This window comes from Cyrtonyx montezumae, unplaced genomic scaffold, assembly GCF_038088225.1.
Source record: "Cyrtonyx montezumae isolate F1298 unplaced genomic scaffold, pur_monq_1.0 scaffold_1, whole genome shotgun sequence".
NCBI classification, from domain to species: Eukaryota; Metazoa; Chordata; class Aves; order Galliformes; family Odontophoridae; genus Cyrtonyx; species Cyrtonyx montezumae.
Window position 1 is genome coordinate 27,903,825 of NW_027071825.1, and position 23,385 is coordinate 27,927,209.

Genomic DNA, 23,385 nt, shown 5'->3' on the forward strand with positions numbered 1-23,385 from the left:
CTTGAAACCTAGTTATAAAAAGTTAATTTGATGGTCTGTGATAACATTGTGAAGAGTATTTACTGTATCTTGAATAAATCATGCTTGTGAAAAGGAAAACAGTGAGTGCCTAGGTGATCCACTGAACATTTAAACAAGCTGTACTTTTTACACAACTGGCAAAAAGAACTACTGGAAGAGCATTTCATGACAACTTTCTTCGTGGGTTTAACGTACTGTCTCAGATGTTGTTTTTCCTTTCCATGGTGGAGTTGTGAGACAGCAGCAACAGAACTGCTGTGCAGCTTTACTTCCAGGGGGGCTATTTGCAGTAAAGAACACTTCTGTTTACAAAGCAGCTGGGCTGTCTGAAACTGAAGTATAAAACTTAAAACACTGTTACGGACGCAGTCCTCTTCTTGGCTATCTTTCAGGGTGCTGTATATAGAAACTGCAAGTAAACCTGGATGGGACGTGGGCAAGAGCTCAAACAAAACACTTGGCAATTAAGTGACTTTGTTGTTGTTTAAGTTACAAACATTCTACCTCATAGGGAATGATTTAATCACGAAGTGATTCAGACAAACATGGGTAAGAATACCAAGCAGATACAAGTTTAAAAACGTGACTGTTTACAAAAGCAACAGGTTTCTTCTATGAAATCAAGCTTAGGTCCGCTAGAGATCTAAGCAAGAACAAGGCAAACAGGACAAGTATACTGAAAAAAAAATAAATTTCAAATAAAATAAAGAGGGAGACAAAAACCTTTTTTTCTTCCCTTTACTCCTGTTCCCTTGCAATACCTTCTTTGGAGGCTACGGCAGAGTAACTTTTAGACCAACCATATTATGAAGTGTATTGGTAAACTTATGTCATTTTCTGGGCAGTACTCAATTTCTATTTGCACAGAACATAATTCATCTATAAAATATGCAGCACCTGATGGACTTACCTGAAAACAGTGTCTCCAATTTCTGCCTTTACTTTTACCTGAAAGGCCCTACTTGACTGAGCACAGAAGAGCTGTATTCCAAAATAAAGTTACAAAGCTAGAAAGTAGATCATTTTACCAAACATGTGAAAACAATACACAGGAAGGTAAGAGGAATTAAAATGCATACTTCCCATTGTCGCCTTTTATTGAAAGTATCCAAATACATAGTTACATACTTGATTATGCTTTAGAACCTAATATTTCTTTAAGTGTTCCTATGGCTTTACACTAAAAAGAAACTTGCAGTGATACTTAAGTGTGCAAAAATCTGAAATTCTATTCTATGACTACGATCCAAGCAAACATCACATTTCACATATGAAGTACCTTTATTAACAAAAACTCTTCCTTCCCCCTGCATTTCTCATGTCAAGTTTATGATAATGGTATTGTCCACTATATACAGAATAATATCTAATAATGAAAAGCTACCCACTTATTGTCTAAAATTTATGACTAGCAAACAAACAAATTTTGACAACGTACAATGATCAAAAAAGATAGTCTTTAAAGAGCTGCCTAGATGCAGATTCTGTCCTAACTCAGGACACAGATATTGTCATCAGAAGCTATAGGGTAAAAGGCAGAATATCCTCTAAATTCTATATATTTTACTGATTTCTGAGTTCTCCAGGTCTTGACCTAAGTTATTTACAGTCTGAATTGGCCTACTCCTTAATCTACTATAAATTACTTCCGTAACTATTAAGCTAGTTAAACCAATATTATCCAAAAAAATGCACGTGGTGAGAAGCTGGCTTCATAAAATCTAATTTTCCCTTAGTTAAGTTTAACAAGATGAGACATCTTTTAGCAATGGAACTCCTGAAGTAAGAATTTTCATGCTAAGTATTATTATCTGCTAATATTACCAATAGCATGAAAAATACCAGTAGTAACATTTTATGCTACAATTGGAAGTTAGAGGAAAATGGAGGTTCTGTGTTGCTTTAAGGACACTTTCTAGAGCATAATATCATTCATTTACATAACAGTAACAGAATTAGTTTTGTATAAATTTGATTCACCTGCTACTTTATATATTAACTGCATGCTGGAACAAGGTAAGCGAAAATGTCATTATAATTTATATTGCACATCTAACTGATGATATTTAGGCAACAATCCTTAATTACAGGTATATTAAACCCGGATGTTTCCATCTTGCATAAACATGATTACTGGTCAGTACTTCTAAGGTTGCTTGTGCTTGACTTTAGTCGCTGAAGTAATTGAAAGAGAAGATCGATGCAAAGACTGCAACAGCAACTGCTATTACCACACCTAAAAACAACAAAGGAAATACTTTCCGTGAGTGGCAAGTTCAGTGAGTGGTACAATCAGCAGCTAGGGTGTGGAGGGTAGGGTCAGTATGAATGACAAGTAAGAAGAAATACAGTAAAAGCCACCCCAAAAGCCATGTACACCTATGCTATGCCTAAATTTAAAGCTATGATAATTAAATTAATGAAACTTCTAATAAAATTTCTGATCAGAGCAGGCTTCTTCCAAAAAACACTTGGCTGCACCTTCTCTCGTAACTTGCAATGTCCTGCCCAAAAAATAATGTAGTAACTCCACACCACTGCTTAATTCTAGGAATACAACTAGCAAAAATAACAACATCTTTAGGCTTTAAGAAACAAAAGCTACTAAGTTTTTCCCCAGTGGCACTAGGGTTAGGGTTTTTCTCTGAGGCACTGCACCTATTCCTTAAGTCTCTTTGGACCATCAGCAATTTTCTTATTAATAGTTTGTTACTGATATTGTCAAATACAATGCACTGGGGTGGGAGGAGCAACAGATAACTAGAGTCAATAATACATTGTCACATGCAAACTTAACAGACATTAATACTCCTCTCCTTCAATCTTCCAGTTACCAGCTTCTAGAACTAAGAATTAATAGAAAGAAAATGTTACTGTTTACTAAAATACACACTGTAAAACAAAGACAGCCAAAGCTCACAGCACAGGGAACTGCAGTAAGTACAGACAGATGTATGAGAGCTGGAAAGCTGAAGCAAGGGATATAATTGGGAGTCTGCAATTGGAAGAGTTTTGTAGCTGCTCTTTCCTGTACTACTGAGGCTGAGAAATACCACCCAAGCCCACATGTATTCATCAACAACAGAAGCAGCTTAGTGAGTCACTAGCCAATTTAAGGATGCCTGTTTGACAAAACCATTCCACTGTGGGTTTGTTTTTTTTTTCCAACTACAAAATTATAGAAGTAATAGCTCTCCGATAAAGAAAATAAAATTACTTATGGCTTCTGTTTTGACTTGTAGGCTGAACAAACTACAAACACTGGTTTTGTTCAAACAGCAGATTGGGGCTCTTATTTCCCCAAGGAATACCCTGAACATACAACAGTGAAATTGGAGGAGCAACTAGGGTTGTGTTTTTTTTTGTATGTTTGTTTGTTTTTTAAAGTAATCTCACCAGCTGTGAGAATAATAATAATGCTGCAGAAGCAAATTTATAGAGAAAGGACCCATCATAATCTCTGGATTGCCACAGTAGAACTAAGGAAGTAACATACCTATATTTTGTTGAAGTTTCAACAGCAGTGTTGCTTTCATCAGCTTTTTCTGTTGTGTATCATCCACGTTTTCAGAAAGTGGACAAATATCAACTGCATGGAAATCAAGTGAACAAGTAAATACCAGGTGAAAAGGTAACATGTGCATTTCAAACTTGAATTAATGCAGAAGACTGTGAAATTCTTCACCAAGTAGAAAAATCAGTTTATCCCTGTAGAAATGGTATAGCAGCAAGAGCAGAGTACTAAAGCTTCCAAGCCATCTGTGCAGAATTCAGGGTACATGCATAATCTACTGCCACTGAAAGGCCAGTATCATTTACCTGCTGCACAAAAAGAAATGTTCTTTTCAAAATACAGACACTTATTTTCAAAAGTCCCTTAAAAATATACTTCCAGAACAGGAATAGAGGATCCTTTGGAACAATTACTAAATTCTTGGACTGCTCATCCAGGATAAGAAAGAGCTGGACTATTTCCAGACTCATGGAATTCAAACCCTTACCTATTTCCTTCCCAAAGATTACTCTAATCACTTTGATTCAACCAGAGTGTTGAAGGAGGGAGGAGAGAAAGAAGACCTCTACGTGAACTTGTTTGTTTGTCCCACTCAGAGTGAAAATGCTTTGGACTATGCAGTCTAGTGATAAGGCCACTTAGTGATGGCAATGGGCCACAGGTCTTCAGTTGCCATTCCTGTTTGAAGCACACTTTGTTAAAGCATCAAAAGTTCTAATTACAGTTCAGTAATTACTACTGCATTTCTGCCCTGGAAAAGTACAAAGGGAGTGGGAGAAAGTGCTTGTGCTATTGCAACGAGAGCTGGACACCTTCAGAAAGGAGGGAATAGAAACACAGATACAAAAGAGAGACTAAAAACTATTCCTGTTCTGAAGATGAAGGAAAAATTCACAGCAGCGCCAAATATCAAGTCTACAAAATATTGATCTAAATAAAAAAACAGATGTCTCATTTTCAGAGTGCGGTTGTTAATCAGCTTTAATTACAAATTACATAGCTGAGTAATAAAAGGCACATCCCATTATGATTCATGTGCAAATGATTCATGGAAATGTACTTTATCCTCATGTAAGGGGGAAATGTATAATCTAAATATGTGATCAGATAGGCTGTTTCTGTCATCTAAGATGAGTCATGTGTACGTACCTTCAAAATCTTAAGTCAAACCTGCAAAAGATCTTGCATTTCATAAAAGCATTCAAACTAGCCATTTACAACCTGTCTTTAGCCATTTATATCCCTCAATCCACTGGCTTTGTGTAGAGTTTACTACAGGGCAGCAATTAAGAACTGCCTGATACAAAACTTAACAGGGTATCTTTCAATTTACACTACTATGTATGCATATATTAAGCACAAACACGACTGAAATCTGCCTGCAAGCTGCATATTATGTAAAATAAAGATAAAAATATTCAATGTAAGGGTTGCTTTTTTGAAGGGAAATCATCCTAAGTTTAACATCCATTTGTCTTGTTTTGTCTTTTTTTTTTCTGTGCAAAGGAAAACACAACTTCATCAACCTAAAATACAAGCAGAAATCTGTAACTAGTGTACAACAAGTAAATGATTAACTGTTACATGATGGATTTTAAGTAAATACACTGCCCACTGAATTAAGAGCACCACATTATCTCCAAATTATTTAGAAGAGTTTTCAATTCCCTAAAATAGCACCTTTCTAGGTATTGTTGACAAAAAAGTTGATCACATTTCTTGGGTCCCTTTTGAAGTATAGATCCAGCAGGTCTTTCTGCTTTAGCTTTGAAGAGCAAGTAGGGCAGCTGGTGCCTTCTAACTTTACATTTCCTTGCACTGTTGTAAGGACAGTTATACTTTTCTGAAACTAACTTGTGAAGCTAAACATCAAGGCAGCAATGCCCTCTTATTCATGAAAATAAAAAAGAGAGAGAAGAAGCGAAAAAGAAATATCCCTGAGCTATTTAGTTACTGAAGGCATTCACACCATTACGTTATGGAAGACTTATATTTTAAGCAGTTGTATTATAAACCATATAAAGAGTTTCTGAAAGCAGAATTATATGAACCGATTATACGAACCCTTAATTCCTCAGCAATTCCTCAATTTGGTAATAAAGATCATCAACTCAGTCTACTTAGCACCCCACCCTGAGGAGGAACATGTATTTAGAAAAGCTAATCACAAATGCAGAGCTTTCAATTGCTTGTATTTAAGTACTAAATATCTTGAAACCACGGTGTTAGAGCTATTCACATCTTTCGGTTATAAATAGTTCTGACTTTGCTTTTTATTTTCCATGTAACAAGACCCCAGAACGACTTCACTGGAGAGATGTTCCAGTAATTAAGAAAATAAATCTGCAAGGGACAACAACAGGCCATATTAAGTAAGCACACGAACCTGGCCTCCTCAAAGTGTCTTCATTTCACGTGTTGACAATATGCTTCTTAATCATAAATTTATCACTCTATTGATTGGATGGCCTCACTATTTATATTTTAAAAAACATCAAAAAATACACTATTTTAAAAGCCTCCTTAAGTTTTTGAATTTTAAAGTTTTTTTTGTAAGCAAATTTTTTGCATAACTTTGTAACATATCATTTCTCTCATTAATTCAAGGTCAGTGTCTAAAGCAACAGTAACTGTGGTAAAGATTGATGTCAAAATTTGTAGCAAATCATTTTTGATACAACATACTGAGTACTAGAAATGTCTTTAGTAATGACACTCAAACTTTGAGAAACAACAAATACTACCCATATCAGAACGATGCATTGGGAATGCAAATGGGAAACTTCAGACTCTCCTGTCACAGAAGTACGTTCACAGCAATGCACACAGACTAAATCTCAAAGTACCAATAAAAGTCAAGCTGTAGAATTTATGCTTTTCTTTACAATAAAGAAAGTAAAACAACATAGATAGCAAGTCCAGTTTCTAAAATAGCCTTCTGGCACTAATAAATTGAAGCATTTTCATAAATCCCAAGTTAATAATTTCCCAACAGTAAACATCAAACAGTACTGCATGGATAGTATAACTACCACCAGCAGCATTAACAGAACCCATTCTTATGGGCAAACATTTTGATGCTCACCAGGGCAAAGTCAGTCTCATTTCTTTTTTAAAATCCTCTTGGTATATTTTTCCTTTTCCTCTTCTACACATTTACTTTGATTCACATTTTAAAAAAATCTCACATATCTAGCTCTATAACTAGTAAGTTACAAGAACACAAATCTACTTTGTGAGTTGTCATTTTACATGTACTAGTAGCTCCTAGTCTTTTTGCTGTTAGCTTAATTGCTGCTTTTCCTCCTACCTCCAGATCCTACATCCTTACATAAGCAGCAAAGCTGAACTGTATAATCATCTCTTCTCACACCTACCTTCAGTGCTGCATTAATTTACTTCTGTAACTAATACTAATTGTTTTAGTTAGTTTTTAGTAATAACTAGATTTAAGATTATTAAAAGGTACTCTCTCATAATACATGAGAATATATATACAATACATGCACATCTTTTGCATCTCAATTCAATTAGTTAATTCACTGCTAAGTTCAGTTAAAACTTTGAAAATCCAATAAATTCAGAAAGATGCAAGTATTTTTAGTTCTGAAATTAAGAAATTTTAACAAAGCAAGTGAGCAAGGGGGTCAAGAAGAATATCAGGAAGCACAGTTCAATTTAGACAGCATGTTTGTAGCAACACTTTTTTTTTTTTGTCCACTAAAACCAATATCAAGAAGGTATCACTACTATATCACTACTAATTCTTAGATAGACTTAGTGCTAATTTTTTTGTATTAAAGAATTCTAGCCTGCGCCTCACAATGAGGCTGGGGTGGCAATCTCTTGCACAGAAGTATTAATAGATGCATTTCAAACACAGATTTGATGCCAACATTGAAATCAAACTCATATGGAAAAAATAGGGAATAATCTAGATTATACAGAAGAAGAAATCAGTAAACATTCAGAAAAAAACCCCACTAACTAGATTGTAGCAAAGTATCTGTATTAAATAGAGGATAATAGCTTCATAATGAGATCTTAAACTTGTAAAACATTCAGTAGAAAAAGGAAAGATTTGTCCAAGAGAACCACATTCTTTCCAAGTGAACCACAAAACTTCAGTTTTGAGCACTGCATTCAGCACATAAGTAAAAACACTCAGAACAAAGGACTTTACATTTTTGAAAATGTCATGCTAAAAGCATTTTAAGGTTATTTTTTTGCTTTGCTTTGTTTTGTTTTGTTTGTTTATTACAGTTATTCAAACAATAGATGTCACTAGAGTACTCAACTTCTTCTTCCATCTAGTACTGGAATTACACTGCTCTTGAAACACAAAGTTGAATTACTGTAAAATTAAGCAGAATACAAAGCTTTACAGATTTTTTTCATACTTTACCCATAAATACAGGATGAACACACATAAACATGGTTCAGCTATATTCTTACATATCTACTACAGTTCATGAGCAGCAATCATGCAATCAGTAAGGAAGTGTAATATATCTGACAATGCAAGTCAAAAAGCGGAAGCTGCAAGAAAACTGAAAACTTTTGAGAAATATGTTTAAAATGCAATTAGATTGATATAAACAAGCTTCTTAAATCTTGATATCAAGTAAACCAACTATAAACATTCTAAATTTCCTATCTGGATAAAACTGGCCTGTGCAATTAATCAACATCTTGATAATTTCTAATGCACTCTATCCTGGCTCTCAGATTTACCTGTGTTAAATTCCTCTGCTATATGGAGATCTTCAGCTTGCACAAATTGGTCCAACATCTCAACAAAACGTTCCTGAATTTCTCCAGCAGTCTCATCACCGAACTTATAATCACTGAGCATCACATTGGATCCAGCAAAAGGAACAAATAGTCTTTGGGGTAAGACATGATATGCCCTCTCAAAATCTAAAAGTGGGAAAAACATCATCCAAATAAAAGCCTTGCCAGTTATGATAAGATTCCTAACTAATTTCTGACAATAATACAAAGCTACTGCAAAAGAACTGCTTAAAGTTTCCATGTAAAAACCATGATTTTAAACACGGCTTGTTTAGATGTTACTATTTTATGAAAGATTTGGCTGCTATTATACGGATGTTTTCACTCTCTTCAGAAATATCTGAGAGACCACAGATGTTTAACAAACCTCTTAAAACGTTTAGAATGACTAGCAGAAGAACACTGAGCAAGAATGCAGATAAGAGCATGCAAGGACACCATATAACTTCAGCACCATAAAGGCAGAAAACACTTGGCTGATTTATTCTCTATCTACAGCCACAAAGCAAGGCTGCCACCTAGAGAGGAAACTGAAATTTGCATGCAACTGAAAGTTGATCAAGCAGTTGAAATAAGATTGGTTAACAGTAATGCAGAATGTTACACAGGTAATTTAAGAACATCCAAGGCCATGTCCACAGCTGGTTCTTTTTATGTTGCCAAATTTTATCACATCTTTCATTTCGATATTAGAAGGAAGGAATATCATAGGGGGATTTAACAAAGAAGCACACTGCAAACTAGGAGCTCAGTCACAGTTTTTAACTACAAAATCTAAAAAACTGCAAAATTCACAATCAATGAGAAAAGAGTTGAAATTGTATTTTGTGGCCATAAGAATTGATCATAAACTTTGTGTTAAAACTGTGGTTCCAAAGAACTTATCTGCACGTAACCAAAACTCTCCTAACTTAAGAAAATGTCCATGCTCACAAATTGAAATTTTGCAATTTGTTTTGGTGGTATTGTTTTTTTTTGTGCTCTAGATATTGCAGAAATTCATTATGGCAGCAGAGAGTTCCTCAAGAACAAAATTTAACTGCAAGTACAAATGGATTTTTCTCTGAATTCCTACTTTTTTTACAACGACCTTCATTTATTATGAGATCCTCGAATAGTATTTCACAACGATCACTCAATGTGTTTATTATGTCTCTCCTCAAAGCCTGCAAAAGGAAGAAGCAAAAATATGAGCTACACAAAACACATTTGCAAACCTTTCCATTAGTAAGAAACAACAATAGAAGTGCCTCATAAATCCAAACCATGTTGAAAGAATAGTTTTCCAGAAAATGCTCTGAAGAGAACTAAAATATTAGGTAATCTTATCATATTTAAAAATTTCCAATGAGAACTATAAGTTCAATAAAGAGAAGCTTTAATATAAAATAGAAAATAAAAATGAAAAGCAGAGAAAAATTTTAATATCGCTAGAACTGGCAATTTCTGGACATTAATATTAAAAACAAAAATAATGACAAGGCATTGACTCAGTACAGAACAACAAAACCCACTGATCAAACAAAACTGTATTTTACCTTCTATGCATGCAAAAATATACAGTCTGCAAGATTTTCTTAATGATAAGAAAATCTGTTAAAGCCTAAACACAAATTATGCAAAGATTCAATAGAGAATAGTACTAACAGAAGAAATACCTGAAACAGTGAAAAATGAACTGAATCCCTCACACATACACACAGACAGATGATTTCAGAAACTTCTGATCAGAATTAATGTCCAAGGGGTGAATTCTGGTTTAGACCACACCATTTTGGTGAAAAAAAAAACAGCACGATAAATTTCATGTATTTTGGAAAAGTATTTCTGATGAACTAGCAACTACCTGAATAGCTTCTTTCACTTTCGGCTTGTTGTTGTGTACATAGGCTCTGCACTTCACAGCACCTTTGAGATTTATGAAACCACTGCAGACCTGGACTGTTGCTGTCGATCTATGACCTGAACCCTGAGACTGAAATACAAATACGTTTCTGTTTTATCTTGTTACCTAGGCACATGTGGCATGAATAAGAAAAAACATAACTATGAAATGAAAAGCATACTTAAAGAAGTTTACATGTAACCTGCCTTCCAACATAATTTATCAAATTATTTTTTTTTAGTTTTCTTAATTATAACTCAAAATATCTCTCCTCTTCAATTATTTAAAACTTATTCTTGTGATTTAAATATTTGTGTCTGTGGGACTTCCAAAACATTTAAGGAAAGAGGTGGTTGGTAATAGTATCGCAATCTATAATAAACACCAAACAAAAACAAACCATAACACCATGGAAATTACAACATATACAGAGAGCACAATAGTATTATTTGGAAGGGCAAATTCTGAGCTTCAAGACACTATTATCTACACATTTTAGCTAGTGATAAACAAAAGCCTGTACGCCACACTCATATCAATCTGACCCACTGTCAGCAGTGCTGAAACACAGCACCCACTGCGTTCACATCCACTTCTTGGTCTCAAAAACAATTAAGAAAGCATTGGCAAATTTCAATTGGTGCAACTTTTCTCTACATGGAGAAGTTCAGTGACAAACCTTTATTTCATATGCACTTCCACATCAGACACCATTTTGTCACACCGTGTCACAGCACGTTGCAGCAAAATGCAACAGAATATTGGTGGGAAGCTTCAACTTCTACTGCCATACCTCCAACATTCACCTCTGATGTCATGGGCCAACGTAAGAAAATAGGTGTTACTTTTGGAGCAGCCCTCACAAAATATACAATTCTGTTAATTTATTATTAAGTAACAAGCATATTACTTTCAAATATTTTTCTTAAAACATTAAAAAAAAGAGAGAGAAAAGAACAAGAGCATAAAACTAGTGCGATATTTGACCTTGTTTTTGTGAAACTAACACACCAGTCTGGTTCAACAGCAGTAGTTGCAATTCTTAGTGAGATACCCAGGTGTTCATTGATTTTTGATAAAATTTTACTCCTCCTTTTACTCCAGCCTTGATAGTAATTTTCCATGTGTGTACTGCCAAAAAGCAATGTCATGAATAAGGCGCGACTGTGAAGCGAAAAATACTTTTCTCATCTAAAGTGGGGATTATGACAGTCTGGTAAAGAGGCCCGATCAGATTTTTGAGCTGCATACCTGACTGCAACTGTATCTGTTCCATTTGAAAATCTGCAGGTCTCGTACTTAAATTTTATCAACTGAAAACAGTCTCACAAATGCAAACTGATGGATGCCATTCAGAGGATGCCATTCAGAGTGATCTAGACAGGCAGAGCAGGGGGCCCACAATAACCTCATGAGGTTCAACAAATCCAAGTGCAAAGTCTTGCACCTGTGTTGAGGCAATCCCCACTACTGATATACGCTAGGGGATGAAAGGATGAAGAGCAGCCCTGCCAAAAAGGACCTAGGGGTGCTGCTGGACGGACATGAGCAAACAATGTGCCCTCACAGCCCAGAAAGCCAACCATATCCTGGGCTGCATCAAAAGAAGCATGATCAGCAGGGTGACAGAAGTGATCCTGCCCCTCTACTTTACACTGGCAAGACCTATCCTGGAGCACTGCATCCAGATATGGAGTCCTCAGTAGAGACATGGACCTCTTGGACAGCATCCAGAAAAGAGACACAGAAACATAGGGATGGAATGCCTCCCTGTAAGTATAGGCTGAGAGAGCTGGGGCTGTTCAGTCTGGAAAGAAGCTCTAAGGTGACCTGCAAGTGGCCTTTCAGTATCTAATGGGGAGCTATAAGAAAGAAGACTCTTTTGCAGGATCTGTGGTGATAGGACAACGGAAAATGGTTTCAAACCAAAATAGCATAAATTTATGTTGGGTATAAGGAAAAAGTCTTATTACAGCGAGGGTGGTGAGGTACTGGAACAGGTTGCCTAGGTACGTGATGGAAGCCTCATGCCTGGAGACTTTCAAGGCCAGGCTGGATCAGGTTCTGAGCACCTGACTGAGCTGTGGATGCCCGTCCATTGCAGGAGGGCTGGACCAGATAATCTTTAAAGGTCTCCTCCAATTCTAAGGAGTCTGTATTTAGCTAGTGTATCAAAATGAATACAGTAATTTGCCATCACTTGAGTCAACACTGCACAGCACCACTCTCCCCTCCTCTCTCACCCTGGTTTGAGTTGACACAGTGTTAATAGCACACACTGACAGTTTGGCTGTTGCTGAGATGTGGGTGTGGGGCCACTCTGTGGGGAAGAGCTGCTGACTTTAAATTGCAGGGGGGGTGGGTTGCACCGTGAGCCATGCTGGCCCACAGGTAAGACATGCCTGAATCTTAGAGGCCTTTGCTTTAATGATTCTATATTATACATTTTATATGCATCCCAAGACAAATTCCTCTTCATTCAAATGTGGCCCAGGCAGGCCAAAAGGTTGGACATTCATGGCCTAGATGGTCACACTTCAAGAGTTACAGTCAACTACTCAGTGGGCAGGTAGAGACAAGTGATGAGTGGTGTTCCTCAGAGGTTGGCATTCAGAGTGGCACTATCTAACATCTTAGTCAATGACATGGGCAGTGGGATGAGTGCACCCTCAGCAAGTTTGCAGGCAACACGAAGCTGCATAGTGTGGTCAATGAAAAGGATGCCATCCACAGACATAGACTTGAGAGCTGGGTCCCTATGAACCTTGTGAAGTTCAACAAGACAAAGAGCACGGTCCTGTACATGAGTCAGAGTGATACGAAAAATGAATATAGTTGGGTGGAAAGTGGATTGAGGGCAGCCCTGAGAAGGACTTAGAAGTGTTGATGTACAAAAACTGAACACAAGCCAGAAACATGAGCTTGCAGCCCAGAAAACCAAACATATCCTGTCTGCATTAAAAACAGTGTGACCAGCAGGGCAGCCCTCTTCTGCTGTACTCTCATGAGACCCCACCTGTAGTGGGGCCCCCAACACTAGGAGTCCATGAGGCTGATCATGAGTCATGTGCCCTCTGATCTACTACAGCATACCTGATCAAGGGCAGCATGTAGATAAGGCCTTCTTGCTTCAGCTGCAAGAGGTGCTGCACTACCAGGCTCTCATGCTAATGGGGGACTTCAACCATCCAGGTATCTGCTGGCAAGCTGCAGGTAATTCAGGAGACTCCTAGAGTGGATTGATGACAATTTTATGGTTCAGGTACTGAACAGATCAATCAGAGGAGAAGTGTTGATGCATCTCTGCACCAGTGCAGAGAAGTTACTTGAAGATGTTAAGAGGCAGCCTGGGCTGCAGCAACCACGCGCTGGTCGAGTCTGTGATCTCCAGGAATGTGGGCCTGGAAAAGTGGGGAGACAGGACACTGAATTTCGGGAGAGCAAACTTCAGGCTGTTTAAGGAATGCCTGGATGAGAACCTCTTGGGAAACTGTCCTTAGAGACAACAAAACAGAACAGAGCTGACAGCACTTTAAGAACATGTTTCTGAGAGCACAAGAGCTCTCCATACCCCAGAATAAGATATGAGGCAGAGAAAGCATCATAGCTGAGCAAGGACCTACTGATCAAACTGAGGGAAAAGAACAATAAGTATAAGCAGGGGAAGCAGGGATGGGTTGACTAGAAGGAATACAGGGATGCTGTCAGGATATGCAGGGATGAGACCAAGAAAGCCATGGTGTAAATAGAATTAAGTTTGGTAAGGGATCTGAAAAACAAGAAGGGTTTCTTTAGGTACACTGGTCACAAGTCAGGCAAAGGAGGGCATCCCTTGCCCTTTGCATCCCCTCTAATAAAAGAAAGGGAAAACTGTCCTCTTCAGATGTGGGGAAGGCTAAGGTACTCAAATAAGTTCTTTGCCTTGGTTTCCACTGCCAGTCAGACTTCCCAAGTCTCTTGTGTCCCTGAACTTATAAGCAGAAGTTGGAGGAGCAAAATCCCTCCCAGACTAAGAGCAGAGCAAGTCTGAGACCACCTCATAAGGCTCAACGTGTACAAGCCAATAGGGTCAGACAATACGCATCCCAGGGCACTAAAGGAACTGGTTAATGTGGTTGCCAAAACATGCTCCAACAAATTTGAAAAGTCACGGCTGTCAGGTGAAGTCCCCAGCAACTGGAAAAAGGAAAATATCGCTCTCATTTTTTAAGGAAAGAAGAATGGAAGACCCAGGCAACCTCAAGCCAGTGTTCCTCAAGTCTGTGCATGAGAAGATCACAAGGTGAATACTCCTGGAAGACATTAAGGCACATGCGAGATGAGGTGATCTGAAACAGCTAGCATGGCTTCACTGAGGGCAGATCATGCCTGATCAGTCTGGTGGCCTTCTATGATGGAGTGACAAGCATCAGTGGACAAAGGAAGGGCAACTGCTTTCACCTACATGGACTTATGCCAAGCCTTTGACATGGTCCCACACCATATCCTTCTCTCTATATTGACGAGATACAGATTTGAAGAGTAGACTGTTCAGAGGATAAAGAATTGGCTGGATGGTTGTTGTTAATGGCTCTACATCCAGGTAGAGGCTGGTCAATGAACAGTGCCCCCAGGGATCCCATCTTGGGACCAGCACTCTTCAACATCTTTATCAACAACTTAAGACCTTAGATGAAGCATACCCCCAGAAAGTTTGCAGATGACACTAAGCTAAGTGGTGCAGTCAGTACCATAGAAGTAAGGAATGCCATCCAGAGGACCTGGAAAAGCTTGAAAAGTGGGCTCACAAGAACTTAACAAGTCTCCACAAGGCCAAGTGCAAGGTGTTGCACGTGGGTCAGGGCAATCCTATGTATGAGTACAGACTTGGAGATGAACTCCTAGAGAGAAACCCTGCCAAGGACATGGGGTTCTGGTGGATGAAAAGCTAGACATGGCACATGCCCTTGCAGCCCAGGCCAATGGTACTTTGGGCTGCATCAAAAGAGGAGTGGCCAGCAGGAAGAGGAAGGGGATCGTCCCTCTCTACTCTGCCTTTGTGAGACCCTAACTGGAATACTGTGTCCAGGCCTGGGGCCCCCAGTACAAGAAGAATGTGGAGCTGTGGAGTGGATCCAGAGGAGGGCCACAAAGATGATCAGAGGGCTGGAGCACCTCTCCTGCAAAGAAAGGTTGAGGGAATTGGAATTGTTTAGCTTGGAAAAGTCTTCGGGAAACCTCACTGCCATCTTCTAGTACTTGAAAGGAGCTTACAAGCAGGAGAGAGACCAACTTTTTATGCAGGTGATAGTGACAGGATGAAAGGAAATACTTATAAACTGAAACTGGACAGATTTAGGCTATATGTTAGAGAGAAATTCTTCACTCAGAGGGTGCTGATATAATGGAACAGACTGCCCATAGAAGTTGTGGATACCCTACTCCTGGAGGCATTTTAGGCCAGGTTTGATGGGTTCCTGGGCAGTCTGATCTAGTGGCTGGCAACCCTACCCACAGTAGGGGACTGTAAATATATGATCTTTGAGGTCCCTTCCAACCCAAGCCATTCTAGAATTCTATAAGCACCTCTCCTAAGGAGACAGGCTGAGGGAGCTGGGGCTTGATAAGTTAGAACACCTTTCCAGTATTTAATGGGGATCAACTAGAAAGACAGAGAGGGGCTCTTCCTCTGGGAGTGTAGTAACAGGACAGGGGGAACAGTTTAAAATTTTCGAGAGCAAATTTAGACTAAATAATTGAAAGATTTTTTTTTTAACTCATAAGATGGTCAGGCACTGGAATAGCAGTTGTTTTTATTTTTTCTCTGAGATAATTAACTATTGGAACAATACAACAATGAAAGTCACTTAGATACTCCAAAGTCTTATAAATGAAGTTGTAAGTTTATAAATGTCTTGCTAGACTCAACTTTGCATAAACAAGGAATTACCTGACAAAACAGAATGGCCTGTGTTATGAAGGAAGACTATAAAACAATGTCCAGGCACAAGACTTTATGAACATGACTGAAGCACCTAGCTCAGTTGTCATTTCAGCATAACCTCTGCTAGAGAGGGGAATTCTAACTTAGACCTGGACAGATTCAGTTTTTGATTCAGATCAGAAGATCTGTATCTTAATTCAAAACTAGTTACTGAGCTTCTGATGAAAGTATTATTCAAGGAAATATGCACAGCAAGCCATTAACAAATTGAAGCATGGAGCTCATTCTGAACTTCAGAACAATGCAGTCACTGTAAATTCAATGCATGTGGCTATATACAGGTGCCTTACTATCAAGTGAATCATTTTCTCTAGACAGTGGTTCAAATTTTCCTCACAGATACATAGTACAATTCTTAGTCAACAAGGCAATCAAGAAAGGAGCTCCAAAGACACACAATATGCAGATTTATCAACAGTCTGTTTCATAGTTAAAATCCAGAGAAAAAAATATCATAGGATAAAGTAAGCTGTATTTCTAGACTAGAATTTAGAATCTTCTTACATTTTTTACTGTATTTTATCAGAGAGCACTACTTACCAGCTGTGTCAGAACCTTGACATCAAAAATCTGATTACTGGAATGAGTATTTCCCCTTAACTTTTTCTAAAAGAAAATAAATACATGTCATATGAAGTAACAAAAAAATTCCGGAATCATTTATGTTAAGCTACTTTATAGTCATCTTCACCATATCATAAGATGTGCCAATGTCTCTGGCAGTAAGTCCAGAGACAACACATAGAAAGTTTTTCTAGCCAGACTTCATATATACATATTATTTTCACTACTGCAGGGGAAGAAGAGGCAATTTTCAGCAATGAAAAATGGGAAAACAACAAACAGAATTGTAGAGGTTGGAATGGACCTCTTGAGATCATCTAGCCCAACCCCACTGCCAAAGCAGCTCCCTAGCCCAGGTTGCACAGGTAGGCATCCAGGCGGGTCTTGAACATCTCCAGAGGAGACTCCACCAGCTCTCTGTGCAGCTGTGCCAGTGCTCCGTCACTGCACTGTGAAGAAGTTCCCACACACATTTGTACAGAACTTCCTGTGCATCACTTTGTGGCCACCTTCCCTCATCCTATTGCCACACTCTGCGGAGTCCAACCTCGTCCCTTTGCCTCCTGCTCCTTAGATATTTATATACCTGGATCAGATTCCCTCTGAGTCTTCTGTTCTTAAGGCTGGCAAGCTGCAGTGATTCAGGAGACTCCTAGAGACTCTCAGAACTGAACACAGTACTTCAGGTGAGGCCTGACCAGGGCAGAAGAGAGGGAGAGGATCACCTCCCTCTATTTGCAGGCCATGCTCTTTTTAGTGCACCCAGGATCCCACTGGCCTTCTTGGCCACCAAGACACACTGCTGGCTCATGGCCAACCTGTCATCCACCAGGACACCCAGGTCCTTCTCCTCAGAGCTCCTCTCCAGCAGCTCATTCCCCAGCCTGTACCAGTGCATGCGTTTATTCCTCCCTAAGTGCAAGACTCCACATTTGCTCTTTATAAACCTCAAAATGGTAAAAACTCTGTATATTATTTGAAATAGGCCAATTATATCAACAGATACTGTACAGAAGACCTTCTATTCACTGTTATATCAAACTTGAGGTTCATGTATTAGTTTTTCCTCATTACATGGCACTCACCTGCCCTTCCAGAAGCTCTGCATCATTGTCTTTAACTTGTCCATTGATCAGAAAAATACTGTCTTCTATCTGTTTTGTCCATCGATTTAATCCATTCTTCAAAAAAAGTGGGGAAAAATGTAATTAAAAAGAGAATATCACTAAAAATGGACAGTATCATGCTGAACACTACTAAAATATCACAGGATCAGAGTGTCAGGAATTGGAAGGGACCTCAGAAGATCATCTCATCCAATCCCTCTGCTGGAGCAGGAAGACCTATTTTAAGTCACACAGGAATGTGTCTAGACAGGTTTTGAATGTCTTCAGAGGAGACCCCACAACCCCCCTGGGCAGCCTGTTCCAGTGTTCTGTTACCCTTACTCTAAGATGTTTTTTCTCATATTTAAGCAGAATCTCCTATGTTCCAGCTTGTACCCACTGCCCCTTGTCCTATCATTGGGTGTCATTGAGAAAAGTCTGGATCTATCCTCCTGACACTCACTCTTTATATATTTATAAACATTAAAGAGGTCAACCTTCAGTCTCCTTTTCTTCGAGCTAAAGAGACCCAGCTCCTTCAGCCTTTCCTCATAAGGAGGATGCTCCACTCCCTTAATATATGTTTCAAAAGTTTCTCCAAGAAGTTTTAAAATCTCTGAAATATCTGTCTACCCATCTTTCCTAAGTCAAATCTTAAAAACAAGAAACAAATATTTCAAGATAGTTAAGTAATACTCCAGAGATACAAGGGATTTTATTTTTGTGGAGAGGTTATATTTATGAGAGCCTATGATTTTTTTTTAAATCATCCCATAGCCCTATTCTAACTGGATGCAACCTTTTACCAGGTGAAAAAGAAGAGACTTCAGTTGAGATTAAGGCCCTTCAAAGGGATCTAGGCAAGCTGGATATATGGGCTGAAGTCAATGGGATGAAGTTCAAGAAGGTCAAGTGCCCGCTCCTGCACTTTGGCCATAACCCCATGCATAACAACAGGCTTGGAGCCTCAGCACTCAGCTAAACACGAGCCAGCACTGTGCCCAGTTAGTCAAGATGGCCAATGGCATGCTGGCTTGTGTCAGAAATAGGGAAGTGACTATCCCACTGTACTCACCTGCAAAAACAGGGAAGTGACTGTCCCACTGTACTCACCTCTGGTGAGGCTGCACTTTGAGTACTGCATTCAGTTTTGGGCCCCTCACTACAAGAAAGACACAGAGGCCCTGTAGCATGTTGAGAAGGGCAACAAAGCTGGCAAGAGGTCTGGAGAACAAGTCTTATGGGGAGTGGCTGAGACAGCGGGGATTATTTAATCCAGAGAAGAGAAAGCTCAGGGGAAATCTTATCACTCTCAACAACTCCCTGAAAGTAGGCTGTGGCAAGCTGGAGATTGTCTTCTTCTCCTGTGTAACTACCAATAGGACTAGAGGAATGGCCTCAAGTTGTGTCAGGTGAGGTTCAGGTTGGACGTTAGGAAAAAATTTTTCTCAGAAAGTGATCAGGTGCTGGAATGGGCTGCCCAGGGAGGTGGTTGAATCACCACCTTGGAGGTGTTCAAGAAACATTTAGATATGGTACTAAGGGATGTGGTTTAGTGCGGAAATATTGGTGGCAGGTGGATGGTTGTGACTACATGACCTTGGAAGTCTTTTCCAACCCTAGTTATTCTATGATTCTATTATCATCATGAGAATTGCTAATAATTTTGATCAAAGGAAACCACGAATGCTAAGCAGAACAGCTACCAGCATTTTCTATACTAGCAACACTTCAAAATAACTTCAAATAACATTTAAAAGAGGGACAATATGTACAAGACTGAAGCAGAAGCAATACCTTGGTATTCTTCTCCAAGTCATGGTTGGGTGAAGTAGCAAGAAGTGGAATGTGGATGTTAACATTTACCGTGCAGTCCAAGGATAACCAGGAAGCAGACAAAGCACTTTGATATTTCCAGTCTGCTGGTTTAGCTGAACTCTGAGGGCAGAAGTAGGCAAGAAAATGCCAATTTAAAATACTATATAACTTACATATGAGGTGTTTTTAAAACATTAATCATCATGCATTAAAAGCTGTATACAACAAACTTACCTTTGGATCGTGTACATCATAGGTCCGGCAAACTATTCTTCACTACTTAAAGAAAAAGATTCAGTGGAAGCAAAAAGCAAATACAATTTGCAATTACTTCGTCCTTTATAGTAGTAGCTTCTTTTGTGAGCTAATTTATAATCTGAAGAAAGTTCTCAAGTTTCATTAGCGTAAAAAAGAAGAAAAGCATTTGACTCTAAACTCCAATTGCCATAGTGATGCTCTCTTATCTACATTAAGAGCAACAATTATTTACAAGGAGAACCAGCAACGCACAAATTTGCAATTCGCTAGTTTTTCCCAATTTGCTAAGTAAAACCATGCCTTCTCTCCTCTTGCATTTATCTCACTATCAACAAACCCAGACTTCTCCTGCAAGACTAGTACAGATGACATGCCTGGCACTTTCCTACTTCCGTATGAGTATCACTTGCAAGCTTAAGTTACACAGTACTTTAGATTTTCTTATTTAATATATATATATATATTTATTTATTTTTTCGTGGTGAAAGACATAGTTTGATGTCACCACACACCCTAAACTAACCCTGGGAATCTTTACAAAATCTTGTATTCAAAATTAACTACAGAAACCAGATTGGGGATGGCAGTGTCAATAAACACAGCTCACTAATAAAGGATACTTCTTTGTAGCAGAACAAACTTGAAGAGCTGCTCTGTCTGAGACATCTTCGTCAGCAGGTTTCCAGAGCCGTCTTTTAGTCAAGCATTTTTCAATGGAAAAGACTAGCTAAAGATTTAAAGGAAGAAAAAAAATGTATAACAGATTTTTCCAGTCAACTAAGGTATTATAAGTTCTGGAAAACAGTAAGTTGTAACTCCAACAATATCATGATTATGGATAAAAAACATTGTCATGTATGTCACCAAAATTTCATTTTAAAAGAACTTCAGCAACAATTCATAGGCTAATACTCCAAAGAGAAAGTTCCATGTGCTAACTTAATTAACTTCCCATATAAACTGAAGCAAGCAATACACATTCACATGTTCAATTTGTATGATTTTCTCCTACAAAAAACATTACAGAATTTTATTTAAGAACTAAGGATAGGAAAATACAGCTGTGCAAAACAACTACAAATTAATAATAAATATTTATTTAGTAAATGCCCAACTCTCAACTCAACTGGACCCAACTCAATTTTACTGGCTACTAGTTTCAGTAATCACTACTGAGACCTCATTATGCTGCACTATGAATATATCCTGCTGCCAATATTCAATCTTGGACCCAAGGCTGCAAATCTTACACATTAAAATCACTTACATTTGTCCTGTGAGAACAAGAAAATAAACCTACATCTAAAGAACTAAAACTAAATGCAGCACTAGATGCTTCAGTACTACAACAATGCATTTTAAGCCTATCAAACATAATAGAGAGTAATTTTTAAATACAATCCCATGCATCTAAATCAAATACTTCTATACAAAATATTCTTTTTAAAGAAATCAGGGCTATAGATCTTTCACTATTTCAAAATCAAAAAGCTAATATGTTCCATTACTAATCTTTGTGACACAATGATTTAGTTTATAGAAACAGCATTAAAGAGATTTTCTCTAAGCCAAAGTGTGTGCTTTTAGTAATGCTGCAACAGTATACTTGAGTATGTAGGGCTTCGAAACACCACAAGAGACAGAAATCTGGCATATACCAAAGGACAACAATTTCTGAGGTTTCAATCTCAAAACTAGAAATCAAACCAGAATGCTTTTGTTACTTCATCATTTAAAAAAAGCACAAACAACTATATAGACTCAAGACAGTAACATAAAGTTAGTCAGTTACACACTTAAAATATCCTAGCCTTTTCCCCATTTCTCTCTACTTACCTTGTGCAAAGCATTTTGACTATCTTTTGACAGTTCTGGAGTTGCAATTATAAACACGCCAAGAACTAATAAGCCTCCAGGAAGCATTCTAGAAATCTTAAAAATCAAAAACAACATGAATTAATATAAATCATAGCAAAGGCATAACACAGTGCATCAAAAACTTCTAAAGAGTACGAGTTGAGAGTAGATATAAGCAAGGCCATTTTTCACATACAGGTTCTTCCAAAATAGAGGAACAGACTACCTTGCAAATTTTCTCACTTCAGACCTATTATATTTCTGTTTCACCATAAACTTTGAGAGCAAAAAATAAAGACCTTTTGGTTTAATATACCAAAGTGTGCCTAAGAAAGTGCATTCCTTCTGACAAAAAGGCTGGAGATAACAGAAGTGATGGTAGTTTCTGTACATTCCATCTCCTTTCTGTTTCTCCTATCCACTTCAGAAACACAGACTACGCTACCTGACTGGCGTGTGCAGTGATCCACTCTTCATCAATGGAGTCCAGTTTTGAAGAACTGGTGTTGCTTTCCTTCTGTACTTCCTTTGGCGGTGTTCGAGCAGCTCGAATTATGTAGTCTCTTTGTGGAGAACACTTTAAAAAACAACAATGTAAGCCAACAATTCTAGGCTAATACCAAGTTTGGAAATACACTTGCAACGCAGTGCAGTTCTGTAAGTGTTGCTTCACAAAACTTAGGGCTAAACTGCATAACAACCTGCTACAAAACTACTTCCTTCATGAAGTTTTCCTGCCTTTCCCTTAAAACACTTGTTTAGTGTTAGATTTTACCATTAAGATTTTTCTTTTCTCTGTGTCCTATCTTTCAAAACATGTTTTTAGAAATCTTGAGTTGTCAGCTGATGCTGCAAGCACTTCATGGACCACCCTCCTGCACTACAGAAGCCCCACGTGAGGGTAACAGATGATACAGATTAATAAACTAAATGTGGTTTTCTCCTGCTAAAACAAGTGTACAGAACGGGCTTTGCAATCCTTCCCCACACACTTACCTGCCCTATTAACAGTCCAGTGACATAAGGCTTAAACTTCACGCTGAGGTCTGAAAGGTACTGCCCAACAGCCTCCTCAACAAAATATGTTCTGCCCATTGCTACAAGTTTAAGACCTGGTATTTCAGCTTCAGCCTACAAAACACATATAAAGTCAAATTAAGTATACACTGGTTACGTGAAAACAAGTATCTGAAAAAAAAAAATCCTGAACAGGTTAATTTATATCTGCTTCGGAGGCCATCTGCACGTAACCGCACCACTGCTATCAGCCCACGGCACAGCTGCCACCTCCTCACCTCAGCGCCGCAGCACGATGACGCCCAAGAGTCGGAAGGGGGCCCGCCGCCACACTGTGTGCGGCCTCAGCAGCTCCTCCCGTACGAGAAAGGGAGCGACTGCACCGCAGATCTCCCCGCAATGCGCCCGAGCCTCCCGCAACCACGCCGGCCACTCCCGCTCGTCCGGCTGCAGCGGCCGCCTCATACAACGTGACAGAACGAGCTCCTCTACCGGAAGCGAAAGTGCTGCTCAGCACGGAAAACTACACTTCCCATGATCCCGCGGGCCCGGCTCATCGACCGCGCGG

General features: G+C 38.7%; 1 protein-coding gene across 2 annotated transcripts; it reads right to left on the bottom strand.

The window, feature by feature from the left end:
• Positions 1-1,095: 1,095 nt before the first annotated feature.
• ODR4 (odr-4 GPCR localization factor homolog) lies at positions 1,096-23,296 on the bottom strand. 2 transcript variants are annotated; one of them, XM_065745639.1, is made up of 14 exons: positions 23,096-23,296; positions 22,797-22,931; positions 22,246-22,377; positions 21,776-21,875; positions 20,564-20,666; positions 19,920-19,956; positions 19,665-19,805; positions 17,847-17,942; positions 16,738-16,803; positions 10,176-10,304; positions 9,405-9,495; positions 8,270-8,455; positions 3,518-3,610; positions 1,096-2,257 (listed from the first exon to the last, which is right to left on the bottom strand). In XM_065745639.1, the coding sequence occupies exons 2-14, from the start codon at positions 22,893-22,895 to the stop codon at positions 2,190-2,192; spliced, it is 1,341 nt and encodes a 446-aa protein (XP_065601711.1). In that variant the 5' UTR covers positions 22,896-22,931; positions 23,096-23,296; the 3' UTR covers positions 1,096-2,189. The 2 variants fall into 2 exon arrangements, with proteins under 2 accessions (XP_065601711.1, XP_065601719.1); XM_065745647.1 differs by lacking the exon at positions 21,776-21,875 and having other exon boundaries at positions 20,564-20,670.
• Positions 23,297-23,385: the final 89 nt, after the last annotated feature.